At 48.0% G+C, this 23,450-nt stretch overlaps 1 protein-coding gene across 1 annotated transcript in view; it reads right to left on the bottom strand.

Annotated features, from left to right (window-relative positions):
- Positions 1 to 20,840: 20,840 nt before the first annotated feature.
- The window catches only part of ENOPH1 (enolase-phosphatase 1), a 71,865-nt gene continuing 69,255 nt past the window's right edge, over positions 20,841 to 23,450 (bottom strand). Inside the window, exon 6 of the mRNA XM_088452115.1 lies at positions 20,841 to 21,060. Within this exon, the coding sequence (XP_088308241.1) occupies positions 20,921 to 21,060 (140 nt within the window). The 3' untranslated portion in view covers positions 20,841 to 20,920. The remainder of the gene's footprint in view (positions 21,061 to 23,450) is intronic.

The following is a 23,450-nucleotide window of genomic DNA, read 5'->3' as shown; positions in this document are numbered from 1 at the left end:
CTGCTCTGCTCCATTGTAATTCTCTCTCTCGCCAAGTTAGACTTGTTGCCATTGTCATTAGATTAAAATTCTCATTCAAAACTCAGCTTTTGACCAAAGCCTACTATCCCTCTTCCTAAATCCATCTCTCATTCCCTGACCTTATCTTTTCCCGTTAACCCTCCAATTGTTCACCTCTCCTCTTAGCATGTAAGCTCTCACGGGCAGGGCCCTCCTCCCTCATGCTAGTCCCTAACACTATCCTTGCTTCCAGTGCTCCTTGTCTCGTAATCCTAGTAGCCTTCTGCGACTCTGCTCCCCCTTCATTGGGAACAGTCTCATTGAGTGCTGAACTGCCTTCAACTCCCTGTGACTCACCATCACTTGCCCGTCATGATACAGTAAGTTACCCAACCATCGCCCCGTGTCCACGTCCAGGCTAGTTTTTTTGTTACGTGCTCTCTGTTCTTCTAACAATGTCAATTTACATTTACTGTACCTTTGATGTGCCAAGTGTCATTGTTACTTGCATATTTCCTGTACTGTACTGCAGAAACTACTGGTATATGGTGCCTTAAAAATACAATATTATAATAATGATCATCTGTATAACAATTGTCACTACTCTTCTACTGTTAAGCCCAGTGCAAAGAAATGCTCTTCCTGCTGGCCAGACTTCACCCCCAAGTCCCAAAAATGTGCTGTCCATGAGCAGCACTTTAAATATATATATTGCGCTACTGACACTGAAGGGGTTACTTTGATGTATCCATATGCATTGACTCGCTCTGACCACTTCCAGGAGACAAGCACCAGAAATATTACGCTTGCGTGGAACATAGCAAACACACGCTGACACCTACCTAATTAATGTAATCTTTATTTACTTATTTATTATTTTAAGCTCCCAGGCAGTGCCTCAAGCCAGTATTGCTAAGTGGGGAAGAAAAATACAGCAGAGATTGGCTGCAATCATAAAGTTGACTTATCACCTACAAACAGTTAAAACATTTACTTTCCTAAAATAAAATGCAGTCTACCAGTTCACTGAACGCGTTATGGTTTATGCATTAGTGATGTTGCCATTTCCTAATGAAATAAGAAGCTACATTCTAATGAACACAAGACGGCTGTCTACACTGTGTGTAAGAGACATGACTAATATAACACAACTTTGGTACTCCAGAGTACGACCTACCGGACTGCTAAAAGCCATTGTACATATGGTGTCCTATAGGGAATTGTAGACTAGAGGTCAATTGGACTAACTTCTACATTCCTAAATGGTATTCAGTAAAAGATAGTCATTACTTAGGTTTTGGCAGTAATAAATGCATGCTGCGGGCAACAATTAGGGGAGGGGGGGCAAGAAGTCATTATTACAACAGAATAAGTGGGAGCTGATAAAAGCCTTATGGTGAAAGAACATCATTATAGTTTGTAACAGAGGCTCTTGGTTTGAGATTAGTTTTTAGAAGACAGCATATTTCACTGATTTTTCCCTCAGCATTGTTGTATGCAGAACATTGAATTGCCCCTAATAAGGAAATGAAAGGCTTTATATCAGATTGGAACAGTCATTGACCTACTTTCAAGTCATTTACATGAAGGAATACTAGTGTTTTTCTCTCATTTCATTACACTACATATGCCATTTTTGTCTGGATTAGCTTGCCTTGAACATTGAATGAATTATCATCTCATTGGTTACTTTGGATTTTTTTAAGTCTACAAATAAATGCAGTAAAATCACAAAGAAGCACTAATTGCCAGTATAAAACTTCTGTCATTACCCTGTTCTCATTCCAAAAATATTGTTTTTGCTTAAAATTTTCAGTTCAAATTTTGTATTTAAAGTGATTACCAGAAATCATTTACATATAGTTCATGATTATTTATGTGTATTACTGACATATATCCAGTGGCGGTTCTACAGACGGAAAAGCAGGGTTATTGCCCGAGGCGCTGTGGTCTAAAGGTGCAGGCCACAGTCACTCGTCGGTGCCGTCTAATCTGATGGCACCCGCCCACTCTTGCCCGCCGTTGTTATAGATAGTAATAAACTGCGACGGCGCCATGATGTGCAGTTGCTCCCTCACACTGTCTCCCAGAATGCCGGTGCACGCTGCCGGGCGTGATGTCGTCACATATGGCATTCTGGGAATGGCTGCGAGGAGAAGAGGACGCCTTGGAGCAGCAGAAGCAAGGAGGAGGGACCTGCCTGCCTTCACAAGGTGAGATTAAAGCTTTCTGGGCTTTTCTCATGTTGCTCTGGACTGAACTTAACAAATCATTGAGCTAACTATGAATAGATTTTTATATATTCGCACACACACTACTAGACATATTGGTTGATGTAATTCGTATGTACACTGTATGTTTGCAAATACGTTTTTTACAGGATGCTTATGATTATAGGTTAATTAATAGAATATATTATATTTTTTAATAAATAAGGTATTTTACCCATATGTAATTGTGATTAATTTACACACCATATATGACAGGTCCTTTTAATGTGTGCCTGCTATGGGAAGACTTTATTTATTCTTCCTGAATGCTTTATGTGCCTTTAAGTAGTGTACAGCTTAAGGGTTTAAACTCTTCTTGGGTTGTCTGAATAAAGGCCCCCATACATTAGCAATTGTGCAATTTGCAATCGATTGAAAAAGGGAAAGATTTTTATACACAATCGACTGCAAATTGCACAATTGCCTTAAGAACAACCATTTTCACTTAGTAAATACCTGGCAGGTGCTATATTCATTAAGATATATTTACGAAGGCTTTAAAACTTCCAATGTCAGCTGCATTCCAACCCAACACACTGAGCATGTGAAAGTGCCAAAAGGTTCTCCAGACTAAAGGCCTCCATACATCAGCAATTGAGTGCAGCAATCGTGCAATTTGCAATCGATTCTGTATAAAAATCTTTTCCTTTTTCAATCAATAATTGCAGATTGCAGAATTGCCACAATCGATTGAAAAAGGGAAAGATTTTTATACAGAATCGATTGCAAATTGCACGATTGCTGCAATCAAGTGCTGATGTATGGGGGCCTTCAGGTATTCACAAAAAGCCAACGTGAATTTCGCCTTAGGAAATGAGGGGCAGTATTTGGTAGTAATTGTTTTTAGAAGTGTAAAAACTGTAAAATTCAATTAAAGATTCTTCAAGTTTTGCCTAAAACTACACTTCAACTAGGTAGATAATTAAATTAAATTTAGCCAATGTCGCTGAAACTACCATCTGAAATGACGTGAAATGTTGTGAGATCATCAACATTGGGAAACAGTGGGTAAAGAAAAGATCTACATGTAGGGCTTCTTTTTAGAAATGAGTGAATCAATTGAAAAACATTAAATAAAATTGTCATTCATCCGTATAAATCACAGCTCATTCAGATGATTTTGAGAGTTGGTTTTAAACATACATATTTGCACTTTAAAAGAGCTGCTAATAATATTCAGAAATATACTGAATTAGTTATCGTTCTCAGCTTTTTCCAATGACCTTAAAGGGTTTACTAGCATGAAGTATGCTGTACATAAGGAAATACACCTGTCACAGCACGCTCAGCTCCAATAATCTCACTTCTTTTCAGATATACTTCAGACACTGTTACATTTACTACATATAACAAGAGATATGGCAAGAACTTACCTTTGTTATCTACGAAGTCCATAGGGTCCACAGGGTTGACCTTGGGGTATAGGTTGGGAACCAAATCAGGGCACCACGCAGTTAAAGCTTTCAGCTCCCAGGATGCACTGGGTCCACTCTCCCTATAACCCTGCCCCCAAGCCAGAGGCACCTCAGTTTGAAAGTAGCCAAAGGCCGGAGGAGGAAAGAAAGAGAGAGAAGACTGGAACACTCAAGAACCATTCTCACAGAGATGGGAAACCGGTGACCAGCCACACAGCCCATATGAAGCCAGGTGCGTCAGGGCAGGAGCCCTGTGGACCCATGGACTTCGTAGAAACAGAGATAACAAAGGTAAGTTCTTACCATTTCTCTTCTTTTCTACCTCAGGGTCCATAGGGGGTCCACAGGGTTGACCTTGGGGATGTCCCAAAGCAGTCCTTATAAGGTTGGGGATGCTCCTGTGCTGAGAGGAGAATCCGTCGCCCAAAGGAAGCATCCTGAGAGGCAAAGGAATCCAATGCATAGAACCTTAGAAAGGTCTGGACAGAAAACCACGTGGCCACTTAGCAAGGCAGAACAGCCGAGGCGCCACAGCGAGCCGCCCACGAGGGGCCCTCAGCCCGAGTAGAATAGGCATCAACAGAAACAGAAAGGCCTTCTTATGTGTAGGCCCCTGAGATAGTCATACGAAGCCATCCAGCCAATGTCTGTTTATTGACTGGCCATCCTTTCCTGTGAAATCCATAGACCACAAATAAGGAGTCTGATTTCCTGAAGGAACTTGAACGGACCACATAAATCCTGAGAGGCCGGACCACAGTCAGTCAATGAGGCCATCCCAGCTGAAAGGACTGGAGACTGAAATGTCAGAACAATAAGTTCCTGAATAATATGGAACTTAAAAACCACTTTAGGAAGAAACACAGGGCACGTGCAACTCACAACTCTGTCTTGGTGAAATATCCAGAAGATGGAGCCACATGAGAACGCTCCCAATTCCAACACTCTCCTGGCAAATGCAAACGCCATAAGAAAGAGAGTCTAAGCCATAAGCCACGTAAGGGCTATCAAAACTAGTGGTTCAAATGGAGGCCCCAAGAGGGCATGAAGATCCACTGCCAAAATAGCCCCTAGGGGGGATAAAGGGAGGTAGAATCCAGAAAACACCCTGAAGGAGGGTCTGGATACCCAAGAGTGGAGCAATTCCACATCCGAACCATCCTGACAGTGCAGAGACCCGCACTTTCAGGGAGGCCAGGCGGTGGCCAAGCCAGCTGAAAGGAATGCCAGAACTTCTGGAAATCCTAAACACCTGAGGATCATACCTACAGGTACGATACCATAAGAATTATGCATGCCACATTCTGTGGTAGATCCTAGCAAAAGCTGGCCTACGCGTTGTAAACATCCCGATGATGACAGAACCAGAGAAGCCTTAGGACTACAGTACGGACGCAGTCAAAGACAAACGGTCCAGGGAAAGGCAAGGACCCTGAGACAACAGGCCCAGATATTGAGGCAGCAGGAACGGAGTGTCGATGGAGAGACTCCGAAAAGCGAAGTACCAGTGACGTCTGGGTCAATCTGGAGCAGCAGTATCAGACTGGCCACTGGACGTCCAAGCTGTCGCTCCTACACCCCGCCATCGCCGCGATGTCAGTACAGATCTGGGGATCGCAGTGGGACCCCAAAGTCTGTACTAGCCGGGCTCTGGAGATATCCCAAGGCTGCAGCCGGATCGACTGGGACAGGTAAGATCACGGGTCACTGCTTGCGTATCCTGCAGTCCCCTGTCTCCGGTCTCTGGGGACAGACCGAAGGCGCTAGCAGCGGCGGTTGGCTCCCCCTCTGTGGAGGAATACCCCATGTGGCCGCTAGACCACCAGGGAGTTATGCTGGCAGCAGGAACCGGCGTCCCAGGGGTTAATTGCTAGCCAGGGGAAGCAGCCTTCCCTGTCTAACGGCTTCTCCCCTCAGCGTGCCTTTCCAGCGCATGGTCTGGCATCCCTGAGCTGCTTCCTCCGTGGGCCACGCTTCCTTTGAGGTCTCCGGGTGGCTATTTCCTCTATGGTGCAGCAGAGACCTCCTAGGATGACAGAAAGTCCAGTCCCCCTGCGTACCTCACCATTTAGGTCAGTGTACTCAGCGCTATAGCCTTCCCAGACACTGAATCTGGGGAGTTGAATGTAGCGACATTTGCAGTATATTATATGTAATGTTTATGTATATATATTTCTGCATTGTATGTGACTTATGCTAGTGCTGACTGTCTGTGCTTTATTCTCTCACCTGTCAGTGTATATCTATCCCTTTTCTCTACAATCTGCCCTAATACAGGTGTACTTAGGGTGGTTATGAGACCTCACATGTATATACTTGTAAATTTTTGTGAGATTTGTCACATACTGTTGTGTGCTGTACATTGCCATATTTTAGATGAAACTGTGTGTTGCATATGCTGATAATGGGTCCCTGCAGCTAATCTTAGCGTTAGTCTGGACCAGTATAGCACTGCTTGATATTTCCACGATGGTGGTTAGTCAGATATGTCTACCCAGGAAATAGAGCATGATACTGCACCCATTTTTGCTATCCTGCCAGCCATGTGCTGCAGGTGTGAGTACGGAGTATTTGACTTGGAAAGGGTTAAGGATGAGGTGCCGGGCCCCTTACAGGATCCCCCTTGGGCGGTTTGTTTCTCAAGAGGCCTCCATTGCGGATTGCCTGGCGGCCCCCACAGTGGCGTAACTAGGACAGGGCGAGGGGGGTGCTTGCCCTGGGCGCCGTGGGACCGGCGGCGCGGGGGGGGGGGCGCCGCCGGCCACGGTACCGGCCCGCCCGCCCTAGTTAGCCAGTGTAGCACCGACCGCAATGAGTGCGGTCAGCGCTACACATGTACACAGGACCGGCGCTAGGCTTCCAGCGCCGGTCCTGTGCTGCACACCTGAGCCCGTTCCCTCTCCCTGAGCGCTTGCCCAATAGCGCCAGGAGGCGGGCTCAGGCTGTGCATAACACACGCATCGCCGCCAGCGCTGGCGGCGATGCGTGTGTCAAACAGCAGCCAATGAGAGTCAGATAGACTCTCATTGACTGCTGCAGCACCCACAGCAAGAGCCGGACTTCCGTCCGGCTCCTGCAGTGGCTAAAGGGACAGACGTCATGACGTCTGTCCCATTATGCTGAGCGCGCCAGCCCGGGAGGACTGGCGGCCGGCGGCGGCGGGAGCGGCATCGCGGACTGGAGGAGCAGCAGCAGAGTGGATTCAGGTAAGTGTTTATATATGTATTTTTAAAAACCTGGGGGCACAACGGGGGAGGCTACCACTGGGGGGACCTCTACTGGGGTGGGGGCACAACGGGGGGGTGGCTATTACTGGGGGCACCATTATTAGGAAGACCTCTACTGGGGGGGGCTATTACTGGGGGCACCATTATTAGGAGGACCTCTACTGGGGGGGGGGCTATTACAGGGGGCACTTAATCGGGAGGGGGAACCTCTGCTGGGGACCACTACTTGGGGGGGGACCACTACTGGGGGCACTGCATGGGAGGGGGGGGGGACTACTGCTGGGGGCACTATATAAGGGGCTTACTGCTAGGGACACTGCGGGGACCACTACAGGGGGCACTAGATAGGGGGGATCACTACTGGGTGCCTGCATAAGGGGGACCGCTACTGGGAAACCTGCATGGGGGGGACTACTGCTGGGGGCACTATATAAAGAGCACTGCATAGGGGGGGGACTACTACTGGGGGCACTATATAAAGGGCACTGCATAAGGGGATACCACTACTGGGTGCACTGCATTGTGGGGACTGCTACTGGGGGCACTGCATAAGGGGGAAGACTACATAGGGCACTGCATTTGGGGGGACCACTACTGGGGGCTCTGAGTAAGGGGAACTAATTGGGGGCTGTATAAGGGGGACCACTACTGGGGATACTGTATAAGGGGCACTACTATGGGCCTGCATAAGAGGGACCACAACTGCATACTGGGGGTACTGTATAAGGGGTACTACTGGGGTTAAGGTGCATATGGATAGGAATGTTCAGCGTGAAAATAAAGGTGTGTGTCATGTTGACATGCCCCATTTTTAAGTGACCACGCGCGGAAAAAAATGGAGTGTTAGGGGGGGGGGTTTCCGTTTTCAATTTTGCCCTGGGCTCCAAATACCCTAGTTACGCCACTGGGCCCCCATAGTTGTAACCCACTTGGGATTGCTACCACAACAGCCACCCTGGGTGGATGTCGTTTCTACGAAACACAAAATGGCGTAATAAACACCCTGTGCTTACTTCCCAGTCTGCACTGCTGTCTAACACAGATTGTCAGCCAAGGGTGCACTAGGTGATGTATCGGACTCCTTCACACGAGGGGGAGCCTAAATCAAGTATTTTTATCCCTGCTTTGGTGCTGGCGGTCATGTCCATCCTAGTTATAGAGGATGTTGAACCTGCACCTAAATCAAATCACCCTCAGTTTAAGCATTAGTGTCTTCGGCTGTTTTCCTCCCTCTCTGACCAACGGGTGGATCACATGGCGGGGGTCTAACAATTGCCAGATAAGAGGTATCACAAGAGTGTTTGGCCTCATGTTTCCCATTCCTTGAGGGTCATTGCAAGTAATAGGAAACACGTATTGAGGTGGATTCTCATGTTACTCATCTGATTAAGAGCGCTACTACGCCTTCCTTCCTTGCCCGGATGGATTCTACGGATCCAAAGGTGGTAACTTTGCCTGAAATCAATATACTCGCTTTCAGAGACTGTTGCCCGTCCAACCATGGCTATCACATGGGTGGCTAATGCTATTGAGTGCTGGGCTGCTGCATTTGTAGAGCTTTTTCCCTCAAAAACTTCTGGGGATCAGATGCCTTTGTTGCTCACATTTAAAATGCAGTTTCATATGTTGGAGTAACAACATTGGATGCCAGTCTACTAACCTTCAGGGTTTTGGCTGCAACTGTATCCGCACCCATACCATATGGCTGCGCTCATGGAAGGCGGAGGTGGACTCCAAGATGGGCCTTAAAATGGATACCCTATATTGGGGAGATCTTGCTTGGTCCTGACCTTGACAAGATTGTAGCAACGTTGGCAGTATCACTCTGCAAATTTCCACCTTTAGCTACTCCCACTACAAGGCCTCGGACTAAATCTGTTGAGTCTTTTTGTCCTTAGGGACAGCCTAAAGGCCAGTATTTTCCTAGGCTGTCGGCCTCCACGAGGGCCGCCATACCCGGTACCGAGCAGATCTGGACATTCAGACACCCTGCTTATAAGCCTAAGGATAATCCTTCAGCCTGACGGGACAGGTCTTCATCTGGGGGATCCCAGAGTGAGATACCGACTCTTCCAGTTCGCCCAGTGCTTGTGTCAAGTCACCACAGATGCTTGGGTAAGAGTTGAAGTCTCTCACTGGTACTCCCTCTCATTGCTCAGACGGCCTCCCCACATGTTTTGCTACACAGGCCCTTCTTCAGACCCGAACAAGGCCTTACAAATCCTGAAAGCTATACAGTCCTTGCCATAAGCAGGGGTAATTATGCCAGCCCCGCTATCTCAGCGAGGTACTGGTTATTCTACTTTCTTTCTGGGGCTGAGGCCAAATGGCCCTCACTGGTCTTTCCTCTATCTCAATCCCTGAACCAATTCCTAAAGGTGCCTAAGTTCAGGAGGGAACCCCTACGCTCCATCATCCGCGCTATGGAACCTGGGGACTTTATGGTATCGCTGGATATTCAGGATGCGTACCTACAGGTACCTATAGAGCCCTCTCATCAGCGTTAGCTCAGGTTTGCTGTGCCACAGCAACACTTCCAATTTTCAGGCTCTGCCCTTTGGACTGTCCACAACCCCACCGGGGTTTACCAGATTTATAGTTTTTATGACAGCCCACCTGTTCAGGGTATCCGACTGCTCCTGTATCCGGTCAACCTTCTGCTCTTAGCAGGATCACCAAGGCACTTTAAGGCCATTTCCAGTTAACCATTGCTTTCCTTCACAAGCACGAATGGTTAATCACCTGAGAAAAAGTCCTATCTGAATCCCTCACAGGGTATGATTAATCTGGGAGCCCTGCTGGATTCTCAAAATCGGAGAATCCTTCTGACGTCAGACAAGATCTCCACTCTTCAGCTACGAGTGCGCGGATGTCTCAACAGTCGACAAGTGGCATCACACTCTGTAATGCGGGTTCTGGAATCCAGGGTGTCTGCCTTCGGAAGGGTGGAATATGCTCAGTTCCATTCAAGGCCTTTACAAAAACTGATCCTCTCCAGATGGAACGGGTTTCTCCATTGGATCACTGTTCAGTCGATGATGCTCTCTCCGGAGGTGCGTCTGTCATCTCATTTAGGGTAATCCTTAAAACGGACACCAGTCTCTGGGGCGCAGTGACCTGTCCGCACTCCTTTCAGGGCAGTTGGACGTCTGTTGATTCCGCCCTGCCAATCGACTTATTGGAACTTAAAGCTGTCTTGGGCCCTCGCTCTGGCCTAACACATACTTCATGGTAAACCTGTAAAGGTTCAGTCCGACAATGTCACAACAGTGGCTTACATCTAGAAGACACTCGTAGTTGGGCAGCAATGACAGGAATGTCACACATTCTGGCATAGACCACGGGTCTCCTCCCAGCCATCTCTCAAAACAGAAATTACACCATCCTGACACTGCACAGAAGTATCCCACCACACACTGGTATTACACAGAGGGTACCCAGCGAAAACCCTGGCAGCACCCTGTCGCCAAACAGATGGGTCCCAACAAAAACAGTGGCACCGCAAAGCAGGCTCCCACTGCACACTGGGAGTACTCTGGCACCACATATTGGCAGCTAAGGAAGACTCAGAATCCATAAGCACCGGGCAGCAGCTACTCCACGTGCTTCTTGCAGATTGGCCCTGGGAGATGGGGGCCCCTGCGTCTCCTAGCCACACACCTCAGCATGGAGGCCTGGGGCACAGTGTCTTACATCAGCCAGTACTGCGCAGCACGTGCAGGGTGTCACAGGAACAGGAGCTAAAGATCGTGGAGTAGAGCCTGGCGACACCACGTGACGGGGATGCGGAGATCTCAACGCCGATTGGAGGAGATGTTGCCGCCTGCACTGACTGGTGATGGAGATTCTTAGCATATTGTTGGTCCGGCTGCTGCAGCACACACACCACACGTCCTGCAGGACCTGGTCATTAAGAGAAAACAGTCCTTTATCACCTGTAGCACATAAATACGTGCTATAGCGCGTATTTTGCGATCACAGCATAAACCAAATGTATTTTACATTTAGTGGTCCTTCAAATATCATGAAGTACAAGACTGCATTAATAATCTGTCGGCGTAAATCTCTCTTTAAAATCACTGGGAAATGTAGGGAGGTGATTGATGACTATATTAAAATAAATTATCTCCCTGACACACCTAAAGTTACAGTCTGGGAGGCGCATAAGTGCGTTATACGAGGGAAGCTCATACAGCTAGGGGCATATTTGAAAAAACAACATCTAGCTTCCAGGGATGCCTTATTGCAGAAGATACAGGCCTTAGAACTCCAACACAAGTCCTCACATTTCATTGATACTTTCCAATCTCTCACAGATACCCGTAAGGAACTAAATACTCATGTCAGATAACATTAAATTGTATGCCCCTAAATGCTGCAGCCGCTTTCTTTGGGCAAACAAGCTGGGTAAGATGTTGACTAAAGCATTACGTGCCCAGCGCACAGCTGCTATTATTGCCCAAATAAAGTCACATTCTGGGTCTGTTTGTAAGTCCACAAAGGAAATAGCCGCGGCTTTCCAGTCTTATTACTCCCAATTATATAACTTGAGAGATCCGGCAGTGGGGGATGGATGTGCTGTCCTGGAGGTCCGCTATTAAGGTTTACTTAACAGAAGTGGGATTTCCTACTCTCTCTGAGGTGGACAGAGAGGCATTAGAGGAGCCATTTACTTCGCTTGAGCTGGAGGGGGCTATAAAATCAACTCCGAATGGTAAGACCCCGGGCCCGGATGGTTTCTCCATTGGGTATTATAAGATGTTTCGGAAAGCTTTATCCCCCCTTATGCTTAGGGTTTCTTACGATATTTCAGACCTTTCGCCCTTCTCTTTCCAATCACTTTTAGCCCACATCTCGGTTATTCCCAAAGAAGGGAATGACCCGGCCCACTGTGCTAGTTACAGACCCATCTCACTGTAGAATGTTAATTTGAAGCTTTTCGCCAAGCTGATGGTCAATTGTTTCAAGTTGCTTCTTCCTGCCCTAATTCACTCGGATCAGGTGGGATTTGTCCCTGGCCGCAAGGCCAGAGACAATACCACAAAGGATTTCGATCTGATATACGAGGCCTCTTGTCGGAAGACCCAAAGCCATACTTCTCTCACAGATGCGGGGGAAGGCATTTGACATGGTGGATTGGGATTTCTTATTAGGTGTGCTAGAACATATGGGCCTGGGTCCGGAAGCATTTCAGAGAATCCGGGCTCTTTATTCGGTATGCAGTCGAGAAGTCGGCGGACCTAATCCTGACAGCCGGCTTCCCGACTGCTTAATCCCTAACTTCCCCCTTGGGAACCCTAAACTTAATCCCCACCCCCACCCCGCACGCGCGGCTATCCGCACTCGGCGTCCCTTCCATCAGGAAGCCGGGCGCCGGTCTCCCGGCATCGGTAAAATGACAGGTGTCTAGATTTAAACACCTGTCATTTTACCGATGCCGGGAGACCGGCATCCCGATCGAAGGGACGCTGGGCACGGATAGCCGCATGGGTGGGGGGGTTAGGTTTAGGGTTCCCAGGGGGGACTTAGGGTTAGGCACCCCCCGGGGGACTTCGGTTTAGGCGGTGGGGAAGGGGGGTTAGGTTTAGGCACTGGGGGGGAAGGTTAGGGTTAGGCACCTCTAAGGGAGGGTTAGGGGGTAGAATTAGGTTAGAGAATCGGGATTTCCTCCTCTGCCGGGATGCCGCTGTCGAGAATCCAACTCCCGGGTAAATCATACCGATTCCCTTTATTCAACCCCTTCATCTTGTGTGAGGATTAACAGGGACCTGTCAGAACCTGTCCTGATCTCCAATGGCACTTGTCAGGGCTGTCCTTTATCCCCCCTAGTTTTTGTACTTTGTATGGAGGCTTTGGCGAGGGCCATTCAGCAGAATGATCAGATAACAGGCTTAAATATTGGATATAAGGAGAAACAATTGGCCCTGTTTGCAGACGACCTTCTAGCTATAGTGACGAATCCCAAGACATCAATCCCCAGTTTGGGCGATTTGGAGCCTTATCAAATTTTAAGGTTAACCTATCCAAATCAGTAGCTCTTAATCTCACACTGGACCAAACCAGCCTCCGGGACATTCAAACTACCTTCCAATTTTCGTGGCATCCGATACAAATTAAGTACCTCGAGGTAATATTGCATAAAGATCTCTTCCAGATCTTTCACTCCAACTTTCCCCCCTTATTGGCTAGACTTCGATCAGATCTCCTTACCTGGCATGCTAAGAGGATCTCGTGGACAGGGAGGATAAGAATTATTAAAATGAATGTACTCCCTAGGGTACTGTATCTTCTGCAAACCCTTCCTATTGCGATTCCACACTCCTCGTTCACAGCACTTCATCGTATAGCCAGATTTTATCTGGGTGGGCCGTAGGCCTCCTTTTGAGCACAAAATATTATATAGAAGTAACTTTAGGGGTGGCCACGTACTGCCCCATTTTCCCTCGTACAATCATGCAGTTTTGCTTACGAGAATTATGAAATGGGGCCGATTATCATATAAAAAAATACTGGGTTGACATTGCAGCCGCTTCTCTATCTACACCTAATCTGGAGCTGCCTTGGCTCTCCGCTTTTCCGTCCATAACCCACCCCCTGCTAGCTCCTACTATCTCTTGTTGGCGTCGCCTACATCCACTTCTTCTACCCACCCCTCCCTTCCACTCTCACCCCATTATTTGGGAATCTTAATTGCATTCCAGGATTTGGCGCACACATGGGATAACTAAGGTGAGCCAATTACTAGAGGCATCGGGTATCCTTAGGTTCCCTTCGATTCAAGCTAAATGGGACCTATCCAATAAAGAGAGATCTTCAGAGTAAACATTTTCTTCAGAGCATAGGCCACCCCATAGGTTACTGTCAAGGGACTACTCCATTTGAAAATATGTGTTCATTCCAATCATACCCCTCCCACCCCTTGTCCTCTATTTATAAAATTCTGGTAGATCACACCTTTTCCACTAGATCTAAATTTACACGTGACTGGGAGGTGTACCTACAGGGCTTGGTGGGTGAGGATGACTGGCAGATCTTCAAAAATACATTTTCTAGCTGCACGAATATGCTGGTGATGGAAACGCATTATAAAATTCTTTCCTGCTAGTAACGCTGCCCCAGCTTACTAACTAAAATGTATCCTGGATTCCAAACACTTGCTGGTGGTGCAATATAGCGGTAGGAACACCTTTGCATATGTGGTGGGAATGTTCTCTCCTCCAGCCCTTTTGGAAAAACGTGATAGAAAACAAGAGATATGGTAAGAACTTACCTTTGTTATCTCTGTTTCTACGAAGTCCATAGGGTTCACAGGGCTGACCTTGGGGATATAGCTGGATCAGGATCCATGGGCACCACACACTTAAGCTTTTAGCTCCCAGGATGCACTGGGGTCCTCCTCTATACCCCGCCCCCGAGCCACAGGCACCTCAGTTGGTAAGCAGCCTAGGCCGGAGGAGAATATGGAACAGAGAGAAGGAAGACTGGAACACACAAGAAACCATACTCACAGAAATGGGAGACGGAAAACTGGTGACCAGCCACACAGCCCATTTGAAGCCAGGTGCGTCAGGGCGGGCACCCTGTGGACCCTATGGACTTCGTAGAAACAGAGATAACAAAGGTAAGTTCTTACCATATCTCTTGTTTTCTACTTCAGGGTCCATAGAGGGTCCACAGGGTTGACCTTGGGGATGTCCCAAAGCAGTTCAACTAAGGGCGGGGACGCTCCTGTGCTGAAAGGAGCACCCGGCGCCCAAAGGATGCATCCTGAGAGGCGAAGGTGTCAAACGCATAGAACCTCAAAAACTTTTCAATTGAAGACCAAGTGGCCGCCTTACACAGCTGAACAGCAGAAGCGCCACGTCTAGCAGCCCAAGAAGGACCCACAGAACGAGTGGAATGAGCCTTAACAGAGGCTGGCACAGGTAAACCCTCCTGTGCATAAGCCTCACAAATAACGGAACGAAGCCAACGGGCTAACGTTTGTTTGTTGGCAGGCCAACCCCTCTTGTGAAAACCAAATAGGATAAACAAGGAATCAGACTTCCTAACCGAAGCCGTCCAGTCCACATAGATTCTAAGCGCCTGGACCACATCTAAGGAAGTCTCACCAGCTGAAAGATCAGGGGACTGAAAAGCTGGCACAACAAGTTCCTGATTAATGTGGAACTTCGAGACCACTTTGGGCAAAAACTCAGGACGAGTGCGGAGCACCGCTCTGTCCTGGTGAAAAATCAGGAAAGGAGGGCGACAGGAAAGCGCCCCCAATTCAGATACCCTCCTGGCCGAAGCAATTGCCAGGAGAAAAAAACAGTCTTAAATGTCAGCCACTTGAGCTCCACCGACTCAAGAGGCTCAAATGGAGGACCCTGCAGGACCCGTAGAACCACCGCCAAGTCCCAAGGAGCCACAAAGGGAGGCTGGATCCTGAGAACACCTTGGAAAAAGGAGTGAACATCCGGCAGTACTGCAATCCGCCGTTGAAACCACACGGACAAGGTGGACACACGAACCTTCAGAGATGCAAGGCGTAAGCCGAGGTCCAATCCTGATTGAAGAAATTCCAAGATCCTAGAAACTCGGAACACCTGAGGATCATAATGTCTGGACTCACACCACTGAAAGTAAGTGTGCCACACCCTGTGATAAATCCGTGCTGAAGCAGGCTTGCGTGCCCTGAGCATGGTACCAATAACCGACCTGGAGAAGCCCCGAGACCTCAAGACGGCTGTCTCAAGAGCCACGCCGTCAAAAACAGCCGACCCAGATCAGGGTAAAGGCAGGGCCCTTGAGACAACAGGTCCCGACGCTGAGGAAGAAGGTACGGCGCGTCGATGGAGAGACTCTTGAGATCGGAGTACCAAGGCCGTCTGGGCCACGCCGGAGCCACCAGCACGAGCGTGCCGCCGTCCTGCTTGAATTTCCGCAGAACCCGAGGAAGTAGGGATATCGGAGGAAACAGATACACCAGGTGAAACGTCCATTTCACCGACAGCGCGTCCACCAGACTTGTGCCTGCGTCTCTTGTCCTTGACCCATAAACGGGCAACTTGTGATTGTGACGGGAGGCCATCAAGTCCAGCTCCGGCAGTCCCCACCTGTCCACGAGTAGCTGAAACACCTCTGGGTGAAGCGACCATTCCCCGGGATGCACGTCGTGATGGCTGAGGAAGTGCGCTTCCCAATTGAGGAAACCGGGGATGAAGACCGCCGAGATGGAATGTGACACTCCGCCCAAGTCAGGATGCGAGACACCTCCGACATCGCTGCCCGACTGCGAGTTCCTCCTTGGTGGTTGATATACACCACCGTGGTGGCGTTGTCGGACTGCACCTGTACCGCCCTTCCGTGAAGAGCGGGACCGGACGACTGCAGGGCCCGGTATACTGCCCGCAGTTCCAGGATGTTGATGGGGAGAAGTGCTTCTTCCGCAGACCAACGACCCTGAAGTGACGAGCCGGTCACTGCCCCCCAACCCCGGAGACTGGCATCCGTCGTGAGCAGGACCCAGTCCGGGATCCAAAAGGGGCGCCCCTCGACCAGATGAGCTGTCTGAAGCCACCAAGCCAAAGATTGCCGAACCTCCGGAGACAACACCAGCACCTGAGAGCGGATCCGGTGAGGTAACCCGTTCCATTCCGATAGGATCAGCCCTTGCAGGGGCCGGGAATGGAACTGGGCAAATTCCACCATGTCGAATGTCGACACCATGGACCCCAAAACTCTCATAGCCGAATGGACCGACAGGCGGCAACTGCGTATCCGCAGCTGTAGGGAGGCGACCTTCTCCGGAGTCAGAAAAATCCTTTGCTGACGCGAATCCAGCAGGGCTCCCAAATGAAGCATCCGCTGTGATGGAATCAGGGAGGACTTTTTCCAATTTATCAACCACCCGTGAGCTTGCAGGCAAGCGATCGTCAGGTGGAGATGTTGAAGCAGTACCTCTGGGGAGCTCGCCAGCAACAGGAGGTCGTCCAGATACGGCAGCAGCCGTACATTCTGGTTCCGAAGATGTGCGGCCATGACCGCCATAATCTTCGTGAACACCCTCGGTGCAGTGGAGAGACCAAAGGGTAGCGCTCGGAACTGATAGTGGTGTTGAAGGATAGCGAACCTCAGATACCGCTGGTGCGAAGGTGCTATCGGGATATCCAGGGACACCATGTAATCCCCCGGTTCCATCGCCAGAATGATGGAACGTAACGTTTCCATCCTGAACTTGGGAACTCTGAGGAATTTGTTCAGAGACTTCAAGTTGAGGATAGGGCGATGAGAACCATTGGGTTTCTGCACAGAAACAGAGACGAATAATACCCCGTTCCTCGTTGTGATTAAGGAACGGGAACAATGACCCCTGCTTTCAGCAAGGACTCTATAGCCTCCTGAATCTGTAACGCCTTGGTCTTGTCCTGAGAAGGACTGGTGCAGAAAAACTGGTGGGGTGGTCTGTGCCGAAAAGACAGGGCGTACCCCTGGGAGACCACTTCTCGAACCCAGGCATCCGTGGTGGTATTGTGCCAGCACTGGGCAAATAGAAGAAGTCGGCTTCCCACTCTGAGGTCCCCCAGAGGGAGGCCCGTCCCATCAGGCCGCAGGTTTATCTTCCTGCTTGGAAGAAGGGCGCCGAGCACTCCAGGCTTGCTTCTTGGGTTTAGAGGCAGTCTTACTCGCAGACTGTCTCGGGAAGGACTGACCTTTTGCCTTACCCTGAACCCGAAAGGAACGAAAAGCCGAACTCCGAACCTTAGCAGGCAGTGCCGCCGAAGGGAGGAAAGCAGACTTGGATTTAGCCAGGGTATCCACTATTTTGTCCAAGTCCGGACCAAATAGTAATTCCCCTTTCTTTGAATCAGAGTCCGCTCTCCAGGACCGCAACCATAAGGATCGGCGGGCAGACACCGCAGCAGCCGATACCCGCGAAGTCAGCAGACTAGCATCTAAAGAAGCTTCCCCAATGTAAGAAGCAGCGTCCCTCATCTGTCCCAACAATGCCCTCTGGACATCCGGAGCGTCGTCCGGGAAGGTATCTTCCAATGCATTGGCCCACCCCTCAATGGCCTTGGCCACCCAGGAGATGGCCATGGACGGTCGGGCCACCGCCCCGGAGAGGGAGCAAATAGACTTTAAGCAAGTTTCAACTTTCCTGTCCATGGGATCCTTCAGCGAGGATATCGACGGTAATGGTAAGGTAGCGCCCCGAGTTAAACGGGTGACATGGGAATCCACCGCCGGTGGAGTTTCCCATTTTTTACAATGTGCCTCAGGGAAGGGATAATTAGAAGTCAACCGCTTCTGAGGAAGGAATCTCTTACTGGGTGCCTGCCAAGCTACCGCCATATGATCCCTCAACTGATCCGACAGGGGAAACACCGCAGAAGCCACCTTAGTTTTTTTGAAACTAGGAAACTTCGACTTAGGAACCGGTGCCTCATCCTCTATAAGAAGAATAGCTCGCACCACCCTAACCAGTGCTCGCACATTAATGGACGACTTGGTATCCATTTCCTGGCCCGAGGCGTCCGAGTCAGTGTCATCAGGGACCTCCCCATCATCAGAGGAACCCTCTGAGTCCGATACCTGAGCCGCCCACGCCATGAGTGGACGTTTTGAAACCCTGGAAGGCATGTCAGTCTGCAACATTGACTGAAAAGCCGAGGATGCGGCCGCCAAATTTTGCACGGAGTTGGAGAGCACAACCACCCAGGGTGGAGGAGTCGCCATAGGGGCCTGAAAAGGTACCACAGGCTGCTGCGGCACAGGGGAAGCCTGTATATACATAGGCAACCCCGCATATGGACCCACAGACTGAGACCCAGGAGGACTCCGCAATAACTGCGGGACACCCGGGGAATGGTCGGCTGGGGTAACGCCCTAGTAGGGAGAGCAGTCGGGACCGACAGACGGTCCGCAATAGACACCAGCACTTGAGAAAATAACGCTCACGGTGGTTCCTGCGTCAGAGGTCTGGATGGGCCAGGAGCCACCTGGCACCGACTACACAGGCCATCCTGTGACAAATCCTCCCTATCCACTCCTGCAGAACAGCGTCCGCAGGAGGCCAACGCCGGAGCCATTGAGCGCTCAACCTCCTCGTCTGACATGACAGAATATATTATATATCTGGCAACAGGGCATAAGTAAACGCACTCACCGGTGTGTTGAACAACAGCCCACAATATGGCACTGTGTCGCACACAACGCAATACGTGATCTATGTAAGTGAGGTCAGTAGAAACACCCTTCCCCCACACACCTGTAGGGCTTGTAGGAGAAGTAAAGGGACAGGTATAAGCTGACAGTAAGCGGAAAATAAGCACAGACAGGCAGCACTAGCAAAAGTCACATACCATGCAGAGAAGATATACTCACTGCACCTTTCCACTACAATCAACCTCCCAGATTCAGTGTCTGGGAGGGCTATAGTGCTGTGTACACTGTCCTTAAATCAGGGGAGAAGTACACAGGGGGACCGGTCCGCGTGCTCCCTGAGATCTGCGCTGCCACTGTGAGAAAATGGCCCCCAGATACCTCAGAGGAGGAGTGGCTGAAGAGACTGCAGCTCAGCGACGAAAGACTGCGTGCTGAAAGGCGCGCTGAGCTGAGGAGCCGCTGAACAGGGAAGGCTTCCTCCCCTGGCTGGCCATAACCCCGGGGATGCTGGCTTCCCGCTTGCCTGTTATCCCTGGTGGTCTAGTGGTCCCACGGGTTATGGGGGGGCCCGCCGCCACTGCCAGCAGCCTCCGGTCTGTCCCCAGAATCGGAGGCTAAAGGACTGCATCTGAAGGCATTCCGCGCCCCGCCGCTAGCCAGCGACGCGCGGCTTACCTGAATCCCCGGCGACTCCGGCAGCAGTCCTGGGAGGTAGACAGAGTCCAGCTAGTACTGACTCTGTCCTCCCGCCGCGATCCCCAGATCAGTACTGGCGTCGTGGCGCCAGTCGGGGATCAGAGCGGCAGCGTGGGCGTCTGTATAGACAGCCCTTCACTACCGTCTGTAGTAAAAAAGAGAGATAAAATTAATAACATCTAAAATAAAAAGCTTCTGGGAGCTGCTCCTGCAGCCCCCCTGCGCGGTGACCGACTCCGGCCGGGCACCAACTTACACTGGGGGTGGGGTATAGAGGAGGACCCAAGTGCATCCTGGGAGCTAAAAGCTTAAGTGTGTGGTGCCCATGGATCCTGATCCAGCTATATCCCCAAGGTCAACCCTGTGGACCACCTATGGACCCTGAGGTAGAAACAGCCAGTTTCATTCTCCTAGAAAACTTGCCCTCATGTCGTAGTTTTTGGTTACTAAATCTTCTACAAAGACCTCAGGCACAATATAAAAAGACGCTACTTAGGCACATACTAAGTGCCTCAAAAGGCAGTCATTCCAGTGCACTGGAGATCAACTTCTATACCTACTATTAATGAATGGTGTGCTCGATTAGATCATTACATGTCTATGGACGACCTTATATGTCAAGATTTTACAAAGATATGGCACCCATGGTTGACCTATAAAGAATCTGAGCACTATAAGTCGCTGTGTAGGGGTGTGGGCTGAGGCAAATGGTTGGTTAATAGCATTGATGTGGCATGTAGTTCTATATTTACCTTATAACTACTAGATGGTAGTATTGTTTTCTACCCTGGAATGAGGTCTCTTTTCTTTCTTTCCCCTCTTTGTTCATCATTTGTTTTTTTCAAATGTTCTGATTTATATAGTGTATTTATAAAAATGTTAACCAAATGGTTTGACTTGTTTATGGTCCAGCATATGTTTTTATTTGTTTTGCTGATTTGTTGTCTGTGTCATGCCTTGATTCACTTTTCTTTTTATTCCTTTTTGTTTTCTCATGGTATGATATGCTAACTGTATTCTGTGTTAGTATTCAATAAAAATAATTTGCAAAAAAAAATAAAAAATCTATTGGAAATAATGCATTATAGTGTTTCATTATTTTAATTACATTTGAACAAAAAAAACAAAAAACAGTATTATGCAGTTATGAAGTATCTTAAGCTCATTGTGTGGAAGGTAAGGTAAGCTGATTGAATGAGGATATAAGCTGGTAACTTGATTTCTCCTCATCCGTTAGCGCTGCATTGCCAGATCTTACTACTAATGCCACATGCACTCCTGCTTCCTTTGCAGCTTGTGCCTCTGGGAAAACAAAAAAAGAGAGTGTTACAGGATATAGCACTAAAATGATAAAAAATTATAGTTAAGCATAGTAACTGCAATAACATATTACTTGATCTAAAACAGAAAAACAAGATATCTGAATGTTAGAAGATTAGATTATTGACCTGAACATTTCCCTAACTGACCAGCAATGGTCTCAGGCCATTCAATTTTTACACCTCTCCGAGTGTTCCTGTTCTCGAGACACACTATAAGGTTATTACAAGGTGGTATAGGTACCCTAGTGTTCAGAATAAAATGTTTCCCTGCTAGAGATGTAATGGAAACCCAGGCTCTCCTTTGAATATCTGGTGGCTCTGCCCTTCCTTAACTTCCTTTTGGAACCAAGTTGTACATGACTATGGAAGAGACTGCGCTGTCTGCAAGAGAGCGTCTCTCTACATTCACCACAACATGGTTCTGTTGGCTTGAATATAAATGATCTGATAAATATAATAATAATAAATCGATTAATGAAGCGCTGTCTATATAATTATAAAATTCACATATTTTTCACATATACATATATAAAAACACATTATACCAGACCAAACTGATGATACCAGAATCAGAGCCTAAATGACTTGCATCAAAATATAGTGTAAATGCTAAAAAGGTACTCGCTACATGGAATGCTTATTCCCTTCCATTAAATGACTAGCATAACATATGCATAAAGAGAAAGAATGTATCCACATCACTTAAGGGCAATAAACTTAGTCAGATGTTATTTGGAAACAAATGCCTGTTTGCAAAAAAAGTAATCCGTGATAATTGGCATGCACAAGGGTTAAGTATCCCAAATATATTGTCAGTCTCCACAGGACAAGAGATCTTTGGTATTAATAAAATGTCTCTTGCAGTAGCGCAATAAGCGGCCACGTGAGATGTACCTGGTCGGCTAAATGACTCAATGTGGCAGCCTAGTTCGGGTAACCCTGCACCAGCAGTACCGCTCGGCTCCCACGATCTTTAAACAGTCAGACTGCACCGCGTTACCAGGGTAGTCTGTGTGTGCAGCGGTAAGTGGCGTGTGTACTTGCCGCGTCTCCTCCGTTTGTGGACAATGGGACCGAAATGACACTCCAGTGTCTAAATCACGGATCCAGGTGCTTTCTGTAAAGGAGTGCCCTGACGGCGTTTCGCCCCTACATACGAGGGTTTTATCAACTCTTTGATGAAGACCTCATATATAGGGGCGAAACACATCAGTGGACTTATTTACAGTAAACTCACACACACGCCGCTTACCGCTGCACACACAGACTACCCTGGTAACGCGGTGCAGCCTGACTGTTTAAAGATCGTGGGAGCCGAACGTTACTGCTGGTGCAGGGTTACCCAAACTAGGTGGACATGCAGCTGTTTTAATTAGTAGTGGTTTTTAAGGAAACTAATCCTTTTTTTCTCTTAATCTTGTTATACAAGTGATTGTAGTGACTTTAAGGAGTTAACCTAGCGCCGAGGTCATTTGCACCACTTTGTTGTTAGACTTACTATTTCGATCTTATCTGTCCACCTGTGATAAACACTCTGGAGGTTCAATCTTAAACTGGATACAAAGACACCATCTAACTGGTTTCAGCTACACAATTGCTGTATTACTGGAAGCTCTATAATAACTGTATTGAACTAACTCTTCATTACAGCGGAGTGGAATACCATTACACCTTCTAATTACCATCAATGCTATTCAAGGTTCCAATGCTGGAAACATCCTAAAAAAAAAAAAATCCGTTTTTATTTATGTGTCAAAGTCCAGAGACTATTCTGTGTTGATAAGTATTGCTTGCTATGCACACTTGGAATTAATCTATCAGATATATCCCCTTGCGTGGATAGTGGTTGCATATCAGGCATTTGTTTCCAAATAACATCTGACTAAGTGTATTGCCCTTAAGTGATGTGGATACATTCCCTTTATGCATATGTTATGCTACTCATTTATTGGAAGGGAATAAGCATTCCATGTAGCGAGTACCTTTTTGGCATTTATACTATATTTTGATGCAACTCATTTAGGCTCTGATCCTGGCATCAACAGTTTGGTCTGGTATAGTGTGTTTATATATATATATATATATATATATATATATACACATACATTTACACACACATATCGGATTTTTCCGTATTTTGGAATATGTGCATACCATAATGAGTTATCTTTGGAATAGGACCCAAGTCTAAATACAGAATGCAACACAACCTGAAGGTACTTTTATACAATTTTATTTTATTTTGTGCATCAAACAAAGTTTGTGTACATACACCAAATTCATTTAGGTTTCATATAAAACTTATACACACAGTCTGAAGGTAATTGTATACAATATTTTAATAATTTCATGCCTTAAACAAAGTTTGTG

This window comes from Taudactylus pleione, unplaced genomic scaffold (assembly GCF_031769625.1).
Source record: "Taudactylus pleione unplaced genomic scaffold, aTauple2 ptg000033l, whole genome shotgun sequence".
NCBI classification, from domain to species: Eukaryota; Metazoa; Chordata; class Amphibia; order Anura; family Myobatrachidae; genus Taudactylus; species Taudactylus pleione.
The sequence above is the reverse complement of the archived record's forward strand: the minus strand, read 5'-3'. Positions and strand labels throughout refer to the sequence as shown.